Source organism: Schistocerca piceifrons, chromosome 1, assembly GCF_021461385.2.
Source record: "Schistocerca piceifrons isolate TAMUIC-IGC-003096 chromosome 1, iqSchPice1.1, whole genome shotgun sequence".
Taxonomy (NCBI): Eukaryota; Metazoa; Arthropoda; class Insecta; order Orthoptera; family Acrididae; genus Schistocerca; species Schistocerca piceifrons.
In genome coordinates this window covers 284,413,784-284,434,705 of record NC_060138.1, presented here as the reverse complement: position 1 = coordinate 284,434,705, position 20,922 = coordinate 284,413,784, and the positions used below count along the sequence as shown (strand labels likewise).

The 20,922-nt window shown below is 39.2% G+C and overlaps 1 protein-coding gene across 1 annotated transcript in view; it reads right to left on the bottom strand.

The window, feature by feature from the left end:
- Positions 1 to 20,922, bottom strand: part of LOC124794306 (actin-interacting protein 1) — a 193,307-nt gene that overhangs the window by 124,664 nt on the left and 47,721 nt on the right. The window contains exons 5-6 of the mRNA XM_047258085.1: positions 16,402 to 16,582; positions 4,306 to 4,461 (exon numbers count right to left, since the gene is read on the bottom strand). Of these exons, the coding sequence (XP_047114041.1) occupies positions 4,306 to 4,461; positions 16,402 to 16,582 (337 nt within the window). The remainder of the gene's footprint in view (positions 1 to 4,305; positions 4,462 to 16,401; positions 16,583 to 20,922) is intronic.

Below are 20,922 nucleotides of genomic sequence, written 5' to 3'. Positions count from 1 at the left end.
ATGAGGAGGCTTGCACGGGATAGAGTGACATGGAGAGCTGCATCAAACCAGTCTCAGGACTGAAGACCACAACAACAACAACAACAACAGTCCGTAAAAGTTCTATTGCAATTGATATGAATGAATGGTTTCTTTTTTCTGTAATAGCAGTTTGATCAATGTTAAAAATAAAAGCCTTGTCTGGATTCGGAAATTTGCTGCAGCATCGAAGACCTCCTGCTGTGAAGTCCTTTCACTCTCAATGCTTTCTTTTGAAGAGCATGACACAAGAGTCTGAAGTTTTAAATTTCAAATCAGGAAATTTGCTAGCAGCAGCAAGAAACCACTGCTGCAAGTTTCTCCCTTACCTGATGACCACATTCTCAATCTCCTATGAAACGATCATAGGTCCAAAAAACAATTGTTTTAAGTGGTTCATTCTTCATTTTACATTATTTTATGTATTCTTCCAATCTTTTCCAATCTATAATGCTTTTGAGCTGTGACACTCCTTCTATGAAGAATGGCCAATCTCCATCCTGGATGCTCTCTCATTAGATTGATGATCCTTCTATTGTAATCCAGAAGAATATAATTGCTGTCCACCTTTCCTTTCTTCTCAAAAGGCTCGTAATCATCCGATTAAGATGAAGTGATTTCTTTACTTTCATCAAACAGTCATCCTTCATATATTTCCCAGTGGGCAATTAGTTCATCTTGTATCACAAGTTGTTTCTCTACTAGCATTTTAAAAGTGTTGCGAAATATTGCTTCTCCAATTTCATGAGTTCTTGAAGATGCAATGAAGGTGCTTTGGAGAAAGATCTGTTCACTATGCACATGTGTTGTTTTTAATTGCACTTTTGAAAATTCCCTGTAAAGCAATTCGTCTTCAGAATCAAGTTCACTTTCTCTTATTGTTAAAGTACAACGTATATCACCAAATTTGCTCATAAAATCGAGATATCTTAGAGCATTACCAAGTATCTACCTCAAGTGCTAACTAACGAATGAAGGATTCTCTGGGCTTGTGAACACTGTTCCCTTTCTCGTTCCACCAACTGGAAGTCTCTTGTGCACATATAGCTGTTTCTGGTGAGGGGGTCAAAAACTACCTGCAGGAATACTGGGAAATTAGATTTGTATAGTGAGTGGTATTGTATCTGAACATATACAGGGAAAATGGGCTAATGGAGGGTCAAAAACAATTGGTTCACAGTTTGTCATCATGTAGCAGCAAGGACACAGAGAAAATTGGCTCAAGGTGAATCGGAAAGTTTCTGCAGCAACTTGGTTATAATGAGAAACTACTTCCAAAATTTTACACAAAAATCCAATTTTTCAATGTAAAGGCTATGAAAATAACAAATGATTCATTACATATTGATAATTTATGCAGTCATAATTAATCTGTCATTAGAATTATAAAGAAATGAAAAAAAAGTACTGGCAGCGAGATTCTATCCTAAGATCTTGCACTTTTGAAACTAAGTACATACTCACCTGGTTGTGGACACACTGAATACTAATGATCATACAAAGAATATAAACATGCCTAAAATTTTCAAACTCAATTTACTCAAAAATGGTTGAGAGTTGTCTCTTCCTATTTACATATACTGAAGTCCTAGTCGTGCCCTACACATCTGGTCAATGCAAAAACTGTTAGGCACATGCAGTGTAAGTGTAACAACACATCTCTACTTGTTCTCAGGACTAGTGATGGTTTTCAGGAACAGTAAGTGACTGGTACCATATAAACTGTAGAGGGATATCAAATGTGTCCAAGTATCTTTCATACTTGTTAAAGTGTCACAGGTGGACTCTTATAGATGTGAGCCAAAGACTAACCAGACATGTCTCTGAATAACTGTAAAGAATTGACAAGTTTCAGGTGCAGCAAAAGATAAAGTTTGGCGGGCTGAATTCTTTGACGAGGTGAGGGGTATAAGAACATGAGCATAGGCGAATGAGCTACCTGTCAAAGTGGGCCACTTATGGCAATATGCTGACCCCTGTCCTCCATCTGCTGGTCAGTGCCTGGATGATTACTAAAACCAGGGACACACTGGTATGTGGATCATGACTTCTGCAATCACTATTATGCAACAAACCCATTGTGGTGCTAATAAATGCTGGCATGTGGCCATGCTGGTCACATGTTGAGCAGCGAGTCATCGACCATCATAGTGTTGGCCTTTAATGTGAGGTCACAGACATTCTGCCCTCATCATGAAAGGACCACCTGCAGAAAGGGTCCAGCCAGTACCTAATTGTCAAAGTGAGGCCCTCATAGCCACGAGCTGCAGGGACATTCACCAGTGCCAGTTGCCTGTCTGGGGTTCACTCCTTTGATACCTGTGCCTATCACTTGCCACAGTTGGGCAGGACTCAGTGCCTCACACTCAGCGGGCTGTAATGCCACATCAGCCCTGACAGAGCACAGCTGCTGGCTGAAATTGCCTACAGTGCGAGATTGCACCACACCTGGACTGCACTGAGCATAGCAGTTGGCTAGTGTCCTACTACAATGCTTCAATGCCACTGTATTCGTGGATCGAAGCCCACCTTCCAGCTGGTGCCAGACAAGGTCTTGCAATAAATCAATAAAGCGATTCTGCTACATTGAAGAGGCTGTTTACCAGAAAATACTGATACCCTCTACAAGGGGTGTACTACTGAACATGGTGTGTGGTTAGTTGTTTACAGCAGGGCAGAGTAGAGAGGTGGTGATGTAGTGGGCAGGGTGCTGGAAGGCAGGATTCTGTGGAGATCTCTCATTCAAGGCAGAGCATAACGACGACACAATGTCACTTCAGAGCTTGTGTGTTTCTGTACATATGTCATGTATAAATAATCAAGGGTCTGTGCAACTAACTTAACACAGTTGTAATAATAAGTAAATGGGATGAAATTAGTCCATAAAGCTGTCATTTGCAAGCAGATGATAACCTAAGTGTGTTCATATATTTATTTTGTATTTTTATTATTTATCTGAGGCCAGTGAATCGAGTTCAACAGTACAAATCTCTGTCATATGGAGGGCAAAGGAGGCCCTCAAAACACTCCTAATTACTTCCACGAGTGTGCAAGGCAGGATAGGATGTTTGTACTCATGTCTTTACTAAAGGTTCGTCAATGTTAAGAAACAGACAAATTACTTTATTCAATGAAAGTCAGAAGTATAAGGAGACACTAAATCTATTAATGTGAATGATACTCCCAAAAAATAGTAAAGTGAAGATGCAGCAATTGGAGAGTGGAAAAAAAGAAAGACAACAACATTAAGTTCGTTGGTTTAGAAAATTTGGAAAGGAAAAGTGATATACTGACAAGTTAATACACATCATTTTAGTTTCGATTCTGTTGCTTGGAATCTCATTGTATGCTCTCTCTGGGAAGGCCAATCAGTATGAAGTGCAGTGTGCAATATGAGAGAACATAGCAGAATATTTTCTTCAACTTTCACATTTGTCCTCCACTGTCTTTCGCACTTTATTTCTTGAGTTCCTGTTATTGTTCTTGGTCCACCTTTTGATTTACACATGACTGTACTCACACATAAAAAGCCTCTTCTTAGTTAGTTTACACAAAATGGCCAGTCCTTAACGCACAGTCCTTCCTGAGGAAGAGACTGTAGAGCTTCTAGAGGAATATTTATGTGAATACGAGATGGTGATTTTGAAGACAATGACTTTGATGATGACAGTGATTCACTTGCCAACAATTTGAGTGAAGTGGCGATGGAAACAGTCCACCCTTAGAGCTTCAAAAAATATCGAAATGAAAAGTTTTTTATTGTAATGCTTACATGAATACATTTGAATGGAGACACACTTTTTATTTTAATGTATACCCAAATTGTTGGTCAGTGGTCTCATGTTTTCCACAAAGAGACTCGCACAAATCTCTGTGGAACACTAACTGTCCAGGTGGTAGCAATTTAAATAAAAGTGATGGAGGCCCCTGTGTCAGCATTACAGAATGCTAAGGGTTAAAGCTGCCTCTCATTTGAATATATTATCTTCTGACTTGTATCCTTGCCTGTGCCTAATACTCAGCAGATAACATGACACTTCACACACTGTTTTCATCTTATAGAACAATGGCAATTTTTTTTTTTTTTTTTTTTGCAAAAACTTAAATTGATATGCTCAAGAATTCTACAGTACAATTCTATATATTCATTTAGTGCTCACAGCATCAGCCCAAAGTTAAATAGTCTCATGATTCTAAGCATTGTTAAACCAGCCAACTCAGAAATATGTGAATTACTTACTATATTTCACATGTAAGATCATAAATGAAACTTAAAAGGAAACTCACAGCATATACACCTCCTTTGTGTGCTGGGGAGCCAATTTCACCAACGAGGTCAGCAGATGCACCATCATACAGAAACACCTTACCATCAAAGCCTGCTGATGCAAAATGATTCCCACTGGGTGAGTACCTAACTGCCTGAACAAATTTACTGTGTTCCTGAAACACACAAAATACATAGCTATCATTTCACATCTCGTATGGAAAAAAATTTTGCATTATTTCTGACATGCTTCACAAAAATAATAATAATAATCTGTTCCTATTATCAAAAAAGCAAAGCTGAACTAAAACACTAATAATTTTTGACATTATTGTGGAACAACAGCAATATTACTTAGAAAAAGAGTTACAAGCTTGTCATACAATCCATAACAAACATTTTAGATGACACAATGTTCATGTCATTGGATGTTAAAAATCTTTACACAAATATTCCCAGCAGAGAGACGACTGATATCATTAGAGCTAACTTAGTGAAACATACAAGGATGAGTACTAGTGAACTAGTAGTATTTGTAGCATTTACTTAAAACCGTGTTACCATACATCTTGACTGCAGTTTTTTCAGTAGCAGGATATTCTTTCAAAAAGACGGGCTGGCTATAGGTATTCCTTCGCTCACTGGGAAAGTAGAGGATATATTCATAAACTACAACAACTGTAAATTGTTTGAAAAAAACCTGGAAATTAGAGCCAAAACTGTATTTTATGAAAGATGCCTTGACGATACTATACTACTTTGTAGGGGCACTAAAAATGAAATCAATAACGTTGCACAAATGTTAAGCAGTGTTCTTCTTGAGACGCAATTCACCGTCAAATATGAAGACTAATTAATTAATTTCCTGGACTTGACAATTATAAATAATAAAAACAGGCATATTTCAAGAACCTAAAGCCACAGCTGCAGTTATTAATGCAAAAGAAATTGAAAATAAAATCTTAATTTTGAAACAAATTGCAAGTGCCAATGACTACAATACTGGGTAAGTAGATGATGTTCTAAATAAGGCAAAATGGGGACTGGTAAATATGTCAACCATAGAAGTACCCAGTTTCGTCAGTCTAACAAACAGGTTATAAGCCCATTTGCAAGCTCATTACTGATTACCAAAGATGATAATGCACAGATAAACATTAACACAAAGACAGTCATCTCAACTTCTTAATGTATCAAAACATGGCTTAGTGTAAAATGACCATTTTTTAATAAATTACATATGGAACCACACATTCAGAAATTACACTAACTTAACTAAACCCACCTGGGAATAATTTTATGCATCATACAAGAACTTTTTATCTATTGATGAACTGAGGCCCAAAGTTTTACTTCTATCCTGGAGTTGGTGGTGGTGGTTGTTGGGATGTTTAAGGGGGACTAAACAGCTAAGGTCATCAGTCCCCCTCCTGGAGTTGTGATATCATCTAAAACAGTTGAATAACTGAACTGGGTTTGCTCATTTAATAATAGATGTGGAGATGTACGTATCTGTTTAATTTCTAATGGTTCTAACTGGTTGAGTTTAGCCCCCTTTCCTCTGTGTGTAAGAGTTTTACATCTATTATGTATTTGTGGTTATTGTTAAGGCAATGTTCAAAGGATGAATCAGGCTTCTGCAATCTCCAGCCTCTACGAAGTTCTTTAAGCCTGGTTTACACTGACCTCACCACCTGTTCAATGTAGCAAAACTGACACTCACAGCATGTGATTTTATAAACCCCACTTTTTGTGATGGTTGCCTGTTTGCCTTTTACATTGAACAAAATATTAATAAAAGTTATGTCATCAGAAACTCTTTAGAGATGAAATTGAAATGCACTGTAGGTAACCACCAGAATATTTTTTGCCAGTCTGATATTTACGATATTAAATGTGATGGCAACATGTATGACAGACAGGCTGCAATTTCAAAGAACATACCACATGAACAACAAGTAATATATCTATATAGCACTCAGTAGGCACCAAAAGTAACAGTTCAAAAATATTACTAAATGCCCCAAAAAGTTTATTATTAGATGCATTAGAAGAAATACAAATTTATAGCTACCACAAGAGTTTGCCTCAAAATTTGTGAAATGAGAAGACAGACTTTGAGGAAAAATGCTTCTGTGACTTATTTGCTGAATTGTTTTGATGGACTGCTTTTATGCTTTTACATTTTAATCACTTTTTTGCAATGGTGTACCTGAAGTGACATGGTTTTAACTAAATTCTTAAAATCAAATGTGTACACATTAGCACCATTTTATAACAAGATTCTACTGTATTAGATTAATAAAGGCACAGAAGATATAAATAAACAATACACCACCACTTGTAATTGTTATGAAACCACTATATTTGAATGGCATGATTAATTACAGCTATTATTATATTTTATCGCAGTATATTTTAAATGGCTTTAGGTAATACCAATGAACCAGGTGTTTATGATAGCAAGTACAAAGATTGTGATTAAATGATGCAGTGGTGCACCATTCTCGACAACTGAGAATTGGGCTTGCACAACAACACACTGGTCCACCAGTAAGAGGAGTTACACCAATAACACCAATACTAGCTTATTTGTATCTGTATCATGCCTATTTATGTCCTGCTGATATATTCATTGCTCAACTGAATCAACTTTTCATGCCAGTTATCATTACAATCTAAATGCAACCTCATAGTGTGGTTAACTACATTATTATGTTTTTGCTGTTGTATGTTTTAAACTATTTTTGGTAATTTCAGTAAGCTGACAGTTTCAGTATGCAAGTGGATACTCATTGCCCTGCCAACAACATACCCGCAACTGTTCCCCGCATTTGATGATGCAGCAGAAGATTGGGACACTTAACGAAAAATGCCTGTGACAACATTTCCAGGCATTTGAGGTAATAGATGGACACTTGTGCAAGGCTCTTTTTTGTCATGGATTTCATCTCATGGGTATCAGTAGTTGTGTCAGTTCGGCCCCTTAAAAACCTTCAAGTCTTTCTTATGATCAGATGTGTGAGTTGCTTTCTACTTATCACTGTAACTGCACTCACATTATTGTTGTTCGTGTGGAGTTTTGCCACTGCCAAAAGTGGCCAAAACAGTCATACAGGGCATGGGCAGCAAATCTACATGTATTTAGCCAGCATTCTAATTTTGTGACAAATAATCATAAGGAATCCTAAGCCGATAAAATGGTTTGTGATGCAATAATACATTCTGCTCCTGATAGAGAAGTTCGAAAACGAGCTCTACAGTGTGAAAATCGTACGTTTGTGGAAGTATTGAACATTTGAAGTTTCATGTGCTGTAGGTGGTCTGAAGTTTCAGAAATCAGTTTCTCTCACCCTTCCCAGCCATCAGTCATTTCACAAGCGAACATAGATGTTACTGCAACAGTCCAGCAGATGTATCAGTGTCATACAGGTAATCATCGTTTGCCTTCAAGCCCATACGGATTCATTCAACACGAACAGACCATGCGTCCCAAGCACTGGGCAATGTGTAACAGGTGTCATACGAAAGGACATTGTTTCTGTATCCAACTCCTTTCCAAACATGAGTGAGGATGAAACGAACATGGATGCATACAGCGGTGACAGTGCCTCAAAGTAAGTCATACACTGAAGTATGTGTGTGTTTAACAAACCACTGAGAACACAGGTAGAGACAGGTGCAGCAGTAAAATTAGCGAATTCTCAGACTTATTAGGATTTGGGTTCTCCCCCTCTGATTCTAGTGTCATGGAGGCTGGTGAGTTATAAGAAACAACAGATTCTCATTCTTGGCCAGTTTTCTGAGCCTGTTTCTTAAAATGCTATGATTTGTTCATTAACATTCCTAGTTGTAGACAACGCTTACACTGAAAATCTGTTTGGTTTGGATTCTCCATCAATGATGAAGTGCATTTGGTTTCTGATATAGTTCCATATCAACAGTCAGATGCCCCCTGTGCGTAATTTTCCTCTCTATTCTCCCCAGAACTGGGTTGTGCAACAGATTTCAGGCTCGTATTATGATGAAACAGACAGTCCGTCCCTGTTTTTTCCGAGTCTGCTCAGTATTGGTAACTTAAAAACAGTCAGTCATTGCTATCTATCTTTTGCTGCACCCTGACGAGCTGTTAGCAAAATTGTCAGGGGCCATTACTTTTCAGAGACTGATGGCAGAGGCATATTTACAGATGCCACTCGACGAGGAATCTAAACACCTTCTAGTTATCAATACCCTATTTGGGCTTTATCAATACCAATGTTTGTCGTTTGACATACTGTATTAGTACTAGGTGCATCAACTTTTTCGATAACAGTAGCATCTGGTGCCTCTACAGACGAACATTTGTAGAACCTTCATGCTCTATTTTCTGTTTTACAGTCTGCTGGGCTAAAACGTCATTCGGACAAGACAGCTTTTTCAACCATACATGATTTATTTGGGTTCTGAAGTGTTGCGTGCTGCCATTAAACCACTGCACAGGCATACTGACGCTGTTGCCACACAATATCCATCAAGAAATTACAGGTCTTTTAAGGCAAAATTGCATAATACCACAAATTCATACCTGATGCTGTTACTGTGGCAGAAACCACTCTATGCATTATTATGTAAAAATGTTCCTTTCCACTGGTCCCCGACTTACAACCGTGCAGTCAAGTTGTTGAAATCTAAGCTGCAGTCGCCCCTTGTTCAGTCACTTTTCAGCCGGACCAGCACCTTGTGTTAGCAACATATGTGCCTCAGTTTGGCCTTGACGCCGTCCTTGCTCATAAGTTTGGGGAGTGGTTCTGAACACCCTAATGCATATGGCTTTAAATCCCTTAATTCAATGTAACAGCTTTATTCTCACTTGGAGAAAGAGGCTTTGGCGATGGTGTATGATCTAAAAAAAATTCATGTTTTTCTATACGGGTCTAAGTTTAACCTAACCACAGACTTCAAAACTACTAGTTATCTCTTTTTAACCATTTGGCTTCCTTGCCACATATCGCTTACAGCAGTAGGCACTTTTACTGTCATGATACAATCATGAGATAAATTTTCAACCTACAGCACTACATGTAAATGCTGACCCCTTATCGCATTTGCTGACTGGTCCGGCTCCAGAGTTTGATAAAGAGCAATTACTTTGCTTTCATTCAGGCACGGAAGCATAAAATGTTTTTGATGGTTTTCCTACTACTAGCACTAAAATTGCAGCTGCACTAGCTGCAGATTCTGTTTTAAGTAAAGTTGTTTCTTATGTGCAACATGGATGGCTGGACAAATCTCCGGCCCATTCTTCTGATCATCTGAGAAATTATTTTGCATTACAAAATTGTCTTTCTGTTTGGGACAGAGTGCTGCTGCTGTTAGCTACAATGGACACTACTCCTCGAGTTGTAGTCTCATCTGCCCTTTGGTGTGAGGTTATGCATTTACTGCATGTGGACCACTGGAGTGTGTCACAGACATGAGAGCTAGTTTTTTGGTCAACCATTGACGAGGAAATAGTGTGAGTTGTTGCAGCCTATCACCAGTGTGCCATCCATAATGCAGTTCTCCGTGCTTTTTTTTTTCACCGTGGCCAGATCCACTACAGCGTTGGGAACAAATTCAAGTAGATTTGTGGGACCTTTTTTGAATTTCTACTGGTTTGTTGTAATTATGCTTATTCCAAGGTTCTGTATGTGGTGCGTTGTCTGTCTACTTCTGCAGTGTCAACAACTTCTCCTTTGTCAAAAATTTTTGCAATGGAAGGTCTTCCCTATACATTAGTTACCGACAACAGCTCCCATTTCATATCTCACGAATTTGAAGATTTTTGTACAAAAAGTTGCGTTCATAATGTCACGGTTCCTCCTTGCCACCCTCAAATGAAAGGGTGTGTACAACGACTAGTACGAACATTTAAGACACAGAAGAAAAAAAACACGTTTTGGATGTGTCACCGTACGGAACTCTTGACAGATTCCTCAGTTCCTATAGGTTCACCCCTGTCAGAGATAACGAGTCTGGTAGAGTTGTGGCATGGTTGTCAGCCCCGGATTCTGCTATACCTGCTTCAGCCGACACCATGACATCCCACTGTGCTGGCACCACAATGCTTCCAGCTTGGCACAGCTGTTTGGGCTCACAGGTTTGGCACCTGGACGTAATGGGTGCTGATGGTAATGAAGAGTACCCACAGCCAATGTCTTTGGGTCATCTGCAAGGCTGAGGGGAGGTTATCACAACATGTCAACCAGCTACGACCCCGCATGGGTGACTGAGCACCAGGTGTGCCTCTGCCGCCCCACACAATCTGTCCACCAGGCTGTCTCCTACACCACAGCCTTTACCTTCCCCTTCTCCATCACCTCTGTTGACGTTTTCACACTGTCTCCTCTGCTACGGGTACCCCCTTCAGCTGTCAGGAGCTACGGTGGGACCCCAACTCGCACGCTGTCACAGCCGACACCTCTGCCACTTCTGTAGCAGCCAGCGTTGCCTGTTCCACCGCTTTCGCCGCAACCTCCTTCCCTGGGATTGGGCTTTGTCCTACCATATGGCCTCTCACAGGAAGGTGGACACTGCACTTTTCTATGTCTGCACCACTTCCAACTCCACACACTGGTGGCAGAATGATGTATGACTCAACAACCTACGTTGACCACAGAAGAAATGGACGTGAGCATGGTGCTCACTTTTTCACAGAGGAAGACAAGAGCTGTAACTATTAATTTTGTATGTGCACTATTTCATTTCATAGTTCACGTGTGAAGTTTGTGATAGATTCTGCGACTAGAGGCCACCCAACCTTCTAATATGATAGCAGTTGCATGAGCAGCCTACCGGGTGCATCCCTTTTGGAAGTGAAGAATATATAGGCCTAAGCACAAGGCTCCTCTGGCCACTTGTGTATTGCTAATTGTATTGTACATTGTCTTACAAGTGTGTGTACTGTTTGAGCAATAAATTACAGTGTTCATGGGTTAGAACAATTGTTATCCAACGCAACATAATCATTGCTTAGCTGAATGGATCTGCTGTGCTAGTCACTATGGCAACATATACAAAACATAATAGCTGGGTCAGGCACCTGACAATGGGGAGTTTTTAATATTCTGGCTATTGCTATTGCCCTTTTAAACATTTTTTAAGCATATTAGTAGTTTGTAAGCAATATCCTATTACATTTTCATGTGCAATATCGTGTTTTTATATTCACACAAACACTATTTGTGGAATCTGATAATTTTTACAATGGATCACGTGACGAACAATGGACAGAGTTTCCCTTTTGTAACGCCTAGTCTTTGCTAGCTAGTCAGCAGTTTGTGAAGGGCACCAGTCGGTATGACACAGTGGCTCTGTGCACTGGCTCCTCACTCACCTGGATAACACACCATACTATATCATAACTAATGTTGCTTTCAAATTAGTTTCTCAGGTGATTAAGTTTTGCCATATATGACCCACTATAAATGTTATATATTTCAGGGTTTTGGTCTGAGGGTGGTCTTATAAACTGAAACCAGTTCTGAGGGTGGTCTTATAAACTGAAACCAGTTATCAGAACAAAAAATACAAAAATTATTGTGATATGGACTGCCTTTAATTAAAATGTAACAACTCTATTTTAAGACTCAATAATTCCACTACTCTGTGGGCATCTCTCTGAAAACAAATATCATAATTGTATTTTGTGTAATGTGTTGGTGATAATTATAATGCTTGCAAAACAAAGACTGTTGAATGGATTACGAAGGTACAAGCTGTCACAAAGCAGGTAATCTAAAGCTAAGCAATCTTCAGATTCAATAAATAAACTATTCACTTCCCCTTGCCACCAGATTTTCTGAACTACAAAGATAGGATTTGTCCTTGCAACACATCCTTCACTCCTATAATCCTCCTGGTCTCATTTTCTGTAAATTCACTGCCCAACCGACTTCTCAACAGTCTCCCATTCCTCTGTTCAGTCACCCACTCCCAATTCACTATCCTGCATCACTGCCATTGTGCACTGCACGAACTCATCAGCTCCAATGTCTGTGTGTCTCATTCCTATTTTCCACATCTGCTGCCTCCCTCTGAGCTGTCTGCCATCCTTCCCTAACACTCCCTCCTGCTAATCACATCTTTTCTCCCTTCACCCACTCCATATGACAATCCTTCACTCCAATCTTCCTGCCAAAATGCAGTCCTGGCATTCGGTATTCAGCCATCACAATGTGGCTGTACAGGTGTGTGTGTGTGTGTGTGTGTGTGTGTGTGTGTGTGTGTGTGTGTCTAAGAAAAGGATTTGTGCAAAAGCTAATGAAGTCTTTCTTGTGTGCCTACTGATGACACACCTCAACTATTCAGTGGGTTATTACCTTCACCCTAAATCTTTTACATTCTGCAGAGTTTTCCCTGCCAGTTTTGTGTTCTGGAAGATATAGAAAAATGTGAAAAACCTGACAGCACACATTTCTCCACACATTAACACTTAGGAGCCAACGCCCGTTAAAATATGGGCGCGCCTGACCAGCCCGAAAACCCGATGCCTGTAATTTTACAGGCACATGTGCTCTATCTTCCTCTTCCTTCCTTTACATGGTCGTAGGGTTCCCAATGGTCTGGGAGGCACGGCAGAAGCTATAGTTGAAGTATTTGATGTTAGACACTGCGAGCATGCTGGACAAGGGAGAACCACTCTTCTTCTTCTTCTTCTTCTTCTTCTTCTTCTTTTTTTTGTGAGGCTTTGTGAGAGGGAATATTCTTCTGCGCGCGCGCTCAGTTGCGTCGTCACGGCGAAGCGCGGTTTGACAGGTGATGAAATCGCTGGTGAGTTATCGCGAGTTTGAAGAAAGTGATGTTGATTTTTCAGAGGATGATGATTTGCTCAATTCTGATGATGACGTAGACTATATTCAAGATGAAGATTTTGCGTCTTCAGGTAAGGAATGCAAATAACAAAATACGCAGTTTTTTATTCCGATTTCAATTGAAAGAACTTTCAATACGTAACTACTGTAGAAAGTGATTTTATTTGCAAATACTATTTTTGTGGTAGATTCAGACGAGGAGAACAAGCATCCAAGTTTTCCAGAAGCATGTATTGCCATTGTTTCTGCTGATACCACACCTGAAGTGCGTGGGCAACCGAGGGTGAGTGTGAGACCGAGAACTTCGTGCCGTACCGATTCTGAGGAAGGCTGGATGACTACTGATCATGTGCCAAATATCTGTCAATTCTCAGGACACTCTGGAAAGTGCAACCTTACCAGTTTAAACCAGAACAGTACACCTCTAGACTTCTTTTTGTGTTTGCTTACAGACAGTATGGTGAATCATATAAAGCAACAAACTAATCTGTATGCACAACAAAGCATAAAGAAACTACGAAGCACAAATTCCCTTTCCCCTACCTGCTCGCTATCAAAGTGGAAAGGAGTTACTCTCATAGAAATAAGAAAGTTTCTCGCAATTGAAGTCCGTATCTGTGTAAGTGTGAGACACCGTATACGAGAGCACTGGTCCAAGAATCCTGTTGTGTCATGTAATTTCTGTCCAAACATCCTGAGCCGTGACAGGTTTCTTTCTATTTTGAGAAACTTTCACATCAGTGACAATTCAGTTGCTAAGAATAAAGGAGAAGCTGGCTATGACCCACTGCACAAGGTGACCCCCCCTCCTGGATATGGTGTCTGTTAATTTCCAGCAAGCATATACACTCTCTCAAAACATTACAATTGATGAAGCTATGTGCAAATTTCGAGGCCGTTAGTATTTCAAGCAGTACATGCCACAGAAGCCATAAATATGGTATAAAACTGTACACATTGTCAGAGTCAGAGACAGATTATGTCGAATTTTTCTGTTTATGCAGGTGAGAGGTCTGACACAGTGACACTTGTAAAGACATTGCTTGGAAATCTGTCAGGAAAAGGTTACACTTTGTTTACAGACAGATTCTACACCAGTCCAGTCCTTGCTACAGAACTGGAAGCTGCAAAAAATCTGTCCTTGTGGGAACTACAAGAAAATCCAGAAAGGGATTACCTTTCACTATAAAAGATCCGAAAGTTCAGCGAGGCATAAAGGAAATATCTTGGCATTCTGTTGGAAGGACAAAAGAAATGTGCACATGATAAGTGCACGGCACACTGCTGAGATTGTGACGTATATTGATAAGAGAGGCAGAGAGAGGTCAAAACCAGTCTGTGTGGTGGGCTATAATAAAAACAAGTTGTGCATTGACTTATCAGACCAACAACTATCATATGGGGCTTTTGACCATTGAACTGTGAAGTGGCGGAGAAAGTTGTCATTCCACATAATACTAATGGTGATAATTAATTCAAGTACATTGTACAACAAGGTAACTGGAAAATGCCTCACAACATCACAGTTTATAACAACTATCTGTGCCGGCCACGGTGGCCGAGCGGTTCTAAGCGCTTCAGTCCGGAACTGCGCGACTGCTATGGTCGCAGGTTCAAATCCTGCCTTGGGCATGGATGTGTGTGATATTCTTAGGTTAGTTAGGTTTAAGTAATTCTAAGTTCTAGGGGACTGATGACCTCAGATGTTAAGTCCCATAACGCTCAGAGCCATTTGAACAACTATCTGTGCAGGTCTTGCAGGCAGCAGAGATCTCGAACCACAACCTGGTAAATCGTGACTCTCCAGACTATCAACTGAAAAAGATTGAGACAGAAATAGGCAAGAAACAGAAGCAAAAACAATGTGTAGTGTGTTCTCTGAGAGGCAAAAGGCTTACTGGGAAAGTGTGACACAAAGACACAAGCTACCAGTGAAGTGAATGCAAAGTGGCAATGAGCAAAATACTGTGTTTCAAAATTTATCATACAAAGACCAAAAGTACATCTTAAAATAAAGCCAGAGGAGGTTACTGTATACAAAAAAGCAGTATAAATAATTATTAAAGTTCTTGTTTAAAATAATGTAGTTTCCTTCTGAGCATTAAGTGCATATGTCCTTGACCAATTTTTCCTCTTTTCAAAAACAATGCTATAATTGAAAGTTTCATGAAAGCAAATATTAATTCAAAGAACAAAGTATTACACTTAGCTTCAAACTAGAAAGTTCAGGCTTTTCAATAAGGGTAATGTCGTTATTATAACAAAAACAGTTTAAGAGTTGTAGTAGATTAAAATACACTAAAAAACAGCTAGGCCTTGTAGTAGAGCTTCATGCGCTATGGATCAGGGCTCAAAGTGTTAATGTATAACAAGCAACTGTAATATAAAAATGTGAACATTTCATCAACAAAAACTGACATTTTAGAAACAAAAATAGTTTCAGTTCACTGGATGTTAGTAGGCAGTATTTTTACCGTATGGCTTTTCTATATGGTAGAGAAAGGAAAAAAATAACTATGTCTACAGTACAGATTAGGGCCAGTAGCAGTCATGGCAGTGTTTCTCTTCTGCTCATAGGTTGGCAACGCATCACTTTTTCGTAGCCAATGGGATGATACTTTCAGCTAAGCAATTTGACATGAGAAAAGAGCAATTTCTAGTGCCAAAATTGAAACTATTATTTTCTCTATTTGGTCACAAATTATGTTCAAATATGTCAAGAATTATTGTGTTGTGGTTAGGTTGGGCCCTAATAGCACAAGTGAAATGAGCAGCAACTAAATTTATAATCCCGGTTGTCACAAATATTCAACTGAAAATCTGGGAGGGGATAGCAACAATATGAATCAACTGATTGCTATTCACTACATAGAGATGGTGTTGAAAGGTAGAGAAGCACATTTGAAGTACATTTAAATGTAGACTAAGCTATTAGACAAGGTCCTCTTTCAGATTTGGAAAAACACACACACACACACACACACACACACACACACACACACACACACACACACCTCAATGTTGAAGGTATACTGAACAATATAGAAAATGAACAGAAGCTAGCCAGAAGACAGATGTTCGCAGAACCCTCAAAGAGTTGTTCAAATTTAATAGAATTTTTACATTAGGAACGTATAATGTTATTGCACTAGTTCTCTTATCAGTGAAAGCTTGAAGCTCTCACAAAGTAATTAGTTTCCCTTTGAAAGCAGTCTCTTTCACATGCAGCAGTCCACACATTGTACTACCATAAATGATTTTATGCCAAAATAAGCTACATACCTGCTTTGTCATTTTGAATTTGAATGGTGGTCCTTCAAACACACCAATGGTATTGTCTTCACTTCCTGTAATGATCCTGAATGGTCGTGAAGGTCGAAAATCACACGAGTTTATGGGTTTAGACTGACCAGAGATTTCTCCAACAGACGTTCCTGTTTCAGCCATGAAAACATGGCCAAACCTGTAACAGAATACGAAGTGCTTTTGGAGAACTCTTAAGCCTTGCAAATAACATAGTTTAAACATTACAAAATTGATACAATGAAGTCTTTTTTATCTGCCATTAGGAATCTGAATTGTAGTGAAACTGTAAAGAGGCAGCAAAACAAGTCAGTAAAAAATGTAATGAAGTGGTCTAGGAATAAGCAATCTAGGAATAAGCAATCTAGGAATAAGCAATCTAGGAATAAGCAATCTAGGAATAAGCAATCTAGGAATAAGCAATCTAGGAATAAGCAATCTAGGAATATCAGTCTTGAAAGCAGACTAGAACCACAAAGAAAAAGGGAAAGTCTAAGCATGAAGAGCAAAATTATTTCTTGAAGAGAACTTTCTATGAAACAACAAACTTCATTATGCACTTTCATGAATATTTACTCATAAAACTGAGCTAAGAGTTTACATATTTCTATGTTGTAGTTTTAGCTCTTGCAATACTCCTTTGTGTGGCTCTGTTTACAAACATTGTCAGGAACACTGAACTGCTCAGTAAATTGGTAGAAAAGAGAAAAAATAAAACCTTAGGTTTTCTCTGTCCATTGCTGCAATGTCTCTGTTATTCTTCTATGAAGATGCTGCTGTGGAATAATTCAATAACTCAATCAGAGTACCAACCCCACATTTCACTTTATATGAGAATAGATTACTGACTAAAGTTACACTTTCAAAATGTTTCTCTTTAAAAATATCTACTGCAACTCTGCCCATATGGCCATCATTTATTAACACAGCTATGTGGCATAACAATGGGTGTGAGCAATATAGTTATAAGTCACAAATAACTACCCTTGGCCAGTGGCTGTACACAGGCTTGTTGACTGCAATATTCAGAACCCATCACCACTAAATACGTAATTTTGATACTACAAGTTCCATAACATTTCAGCATGATTTATGATGAATTTAATTTAATGTTAGGCTTTCCATTAACTATTTTAGTGACTCAAACACAGTCAATCAGTTTGCCATAATACTGCCCACACGTTTGTTTGTTTATTTACTCCTACATGAAATTTAAGTGCATTTCCTCCACAATTTTGTCATAAAACGATCTTAGCTTCTTTCAGCGAAGTATTTCTAATAATTAGCAAACTGTCACCTGGTGCAACAAAGAATGTGATAGGTACAACTGCAGTTCCCGTAAGATAATTTAAAAACCCTTTAAAATTTTAAGATTATATACTGCACTTCATGTGGAATGTAACAACGAAAACAATCAATTTATGTGTGTGTTCTGCTGCCGCTTCGTAGGTAGAATCGTTTTCTATTCAATTAAGTTACTTCATATAGCATGTATGTGAACATGACTAACATTACTGAATAATTTTATCAAATTTAGGGACCAATGACCTCAACCAGTTGGGTCCCATAGAAACTTACCACAAATTTCCAGAAAAAGAATTTACTAAATCAGCAACAGTTTTACATCTACATACACACTCCCCAATCCATGTTACGGTGTTTGGTGACGGGTACCTCTGATATTGCTGTCATTTATAGCCTTCTCTGTTCCATGCATGAATGGAGCTTGGGAAAAAACAGCTGTCAATAAATGGTTGCAGGAGCTCTAATTTGACAGATTTTTTTTTGTCCTGATCATTTCAGAAGACATGTGGAAGGGACTAATATGCTGTCAACTTTTCATACATATACATTCTTGGAATTTCAGCAGTAACATTCTCCAGAATACACAACACTTCTATTTACAGTAACTGCCACTGGAGTGTGCATCTCCAAAATGCTCTCATGCTTACTGAAAAACTTGTGGTGAAATGTGCCACACATTAATAGATCTTCCGTGTCTCCTCTGTTAATCCTACTTGGGAAGGATCCCACACTGATTAACAATGCTCAAGAATCAGTCAAACAAGTGTTTTGTAAGCCACTTCTTTTTTGTATATGAATTACATTTCTTTAAAATTCTTTCAATTAATCTCAGCCTGCCATCTGTATTTTCTACAACTTGTTTTATGAGGTAATTAAACTTTGTTGCTCTAGATGGTTATTCCCAGGTAGTTTATAGCTTTTATTATTTCCAGTGATTTTTACCAATAATGTAATCAAACACCATTGGATCTCTTCACCTATTTCAGCACAATATCTTACATTTATTTACTGAAAAACATTGCACCAATCGTTAATACCCTGCATGTCTTCTTGGATTTTGCTATGGTCTTCTGATGTTGCGACCTTCCTATAGATAACAGCATTATCTGCAAAAAGATGTATAGTGCTTCAGATTTTGTAAACTGTAATGACACTCTGATACTTCCTTGGGTCATCTCCAGCAATTTTCTCCCATTACAAATAACAAGTTAAGTTATACAGTATCTGAAAGTCCTGAATCCAGTCACAAACCTGGTGTGATACTTGACATGCTTGAATTTTGTTCACAAAATGACAGTGGAGAACTGCATCAAATGTTTACTGGAAGTATGGCCTTGTCTATGGCACTCTGGATTTCATGGTCAAACCAATGAACAGTGCTTTGTAAGATCTCTGTTTATACACTGAAGAGCCAAAGAAACTGGTACACCTGCCTAATACTGTGCAAAAGTGCCACCAACACGACATGGCATGGCACGGACTAGACTAATGTCTGTAGTAGTGCTGGAGGGAACTGACATCACTAAATCGGCAGGGCTGTCTATAAATATGCAAGAATACAAGGGGGTGGAGATTTCTTCTGAACAGCATGTTGCAAGGTATCCCAGATATGCTCAAATAATGTTTATGTCTGGGGAGTTTGGTGGAGAGAGGAAATGTTTAAACTCAGAAGAGTGTTCCTGCAGCCACACTGTACCAATTCTGGATGTGTGGGATGTCGCAGCGTCCTGCTGGAGTTGTTCAAGTCTGTCGGAATGCACTATGGACATAAATGGATGCAGGTGATCAGGCAGAATCCTTATGTATTTATCACTGGTCAGAGTCTTATCTAGACATATCAGGGGTCCCATAACATTCCAAATGCACACACTAAACACCATTACAGAACCTCCACCAGCTTGAACAGTCCCCTGCTAACATGCGGGGTCCATAGGTTCATGAGGTTGTCTCCATGCCCATACACGCCCATCCGCTCGATACAATTTGAAATGAGACTCGTCTGACCAGACAACGTGTTTCCAGTCATCAGCAGCCCAACGGCAGTGTTGACAGGCCCAGGCAAGGTGGAAAACTTTGTGTTGTGCAGTCATCAAGGGTACAGGAGTGGGCGTTCAGCTCCAAAAGCCCACATCGATGATGTTTCGCTGAATGGTTCTCACGCTGACACTTGTTGATGGCCCAGCATTGAAATCTGAAGCAATCAGCAGAAGGGTTGCACTTCTGTCACAATGAACAATTCTCTTCAGTCGTCACTCGTCCCAGTCTTACAGGACCTTTTACCGGCCGCACCAACATTTGATGCTTTACCGGGTTCCTGATATTCACGGTACATTTGTGAAATGGCCGTACAGGAAAATCCCCACTTCATTGCTACCCCAGAGATGCTGTGTCCCCTTGCTCATGCACCAAATGTAACACCACGTTCAAACTCACTCAAATATTGATAACACGCCATTGTGCCAGCAGTAACCGATCTAACAATTGCACCAGACACTTCTTGTCTTATAAAGGCATTGCCAACTGCAGCACCATATTCTACCAGTTTACATATCTCTGCATTTGAATATACATGGCTTTACCAGTTTCTTTGGTGATTCAGTGTAGAATCCAGGTAGATTTTCATTCTCCAGAAATATCTTAATGAGTGAGGGCAGAACATGTTTCATAATTCTGCAACAGATTAACATCAGCAATGTAGGCTTATCGTTATGAGCAACAGTTTGGTAACTTGTCTTGAAAATGGGAATGACCTATGTCTGTTCCCAATCACTCAGTACCTACGTTTTACCAGTGACTTAAGACACACTATTAGTAGAAGAGGAGAAAGTTCTTTTGTGTAATCTCCACAGAATCTCATTTGGTCCAGATGACTTTCCAGTATTGAGTGATTTTATTAGATTTTCTATTCTGCAATCACTTCTCTCAATATCCACCACTTCAGAGTTGGTGCGATGACTGAAGGAGGAAGAGTATCATGATCTTCCATAGTGAAAACCAATTTTGGGAAACTGAATTTAGTATTTTGGCCTTCTCTCTGTCATCATCTTTTCAGTGCCCTTATGGACACCAAGGTATTGGACAGATGATTTGAATCCACCTCCTGACTTTACAGAAGACTAAAAATTCTTAAGACTTTTAATTAGACCAGTTGGAAAAATTTTACTTTCAAACTCATTGAACTCTTCTTGCATTCCT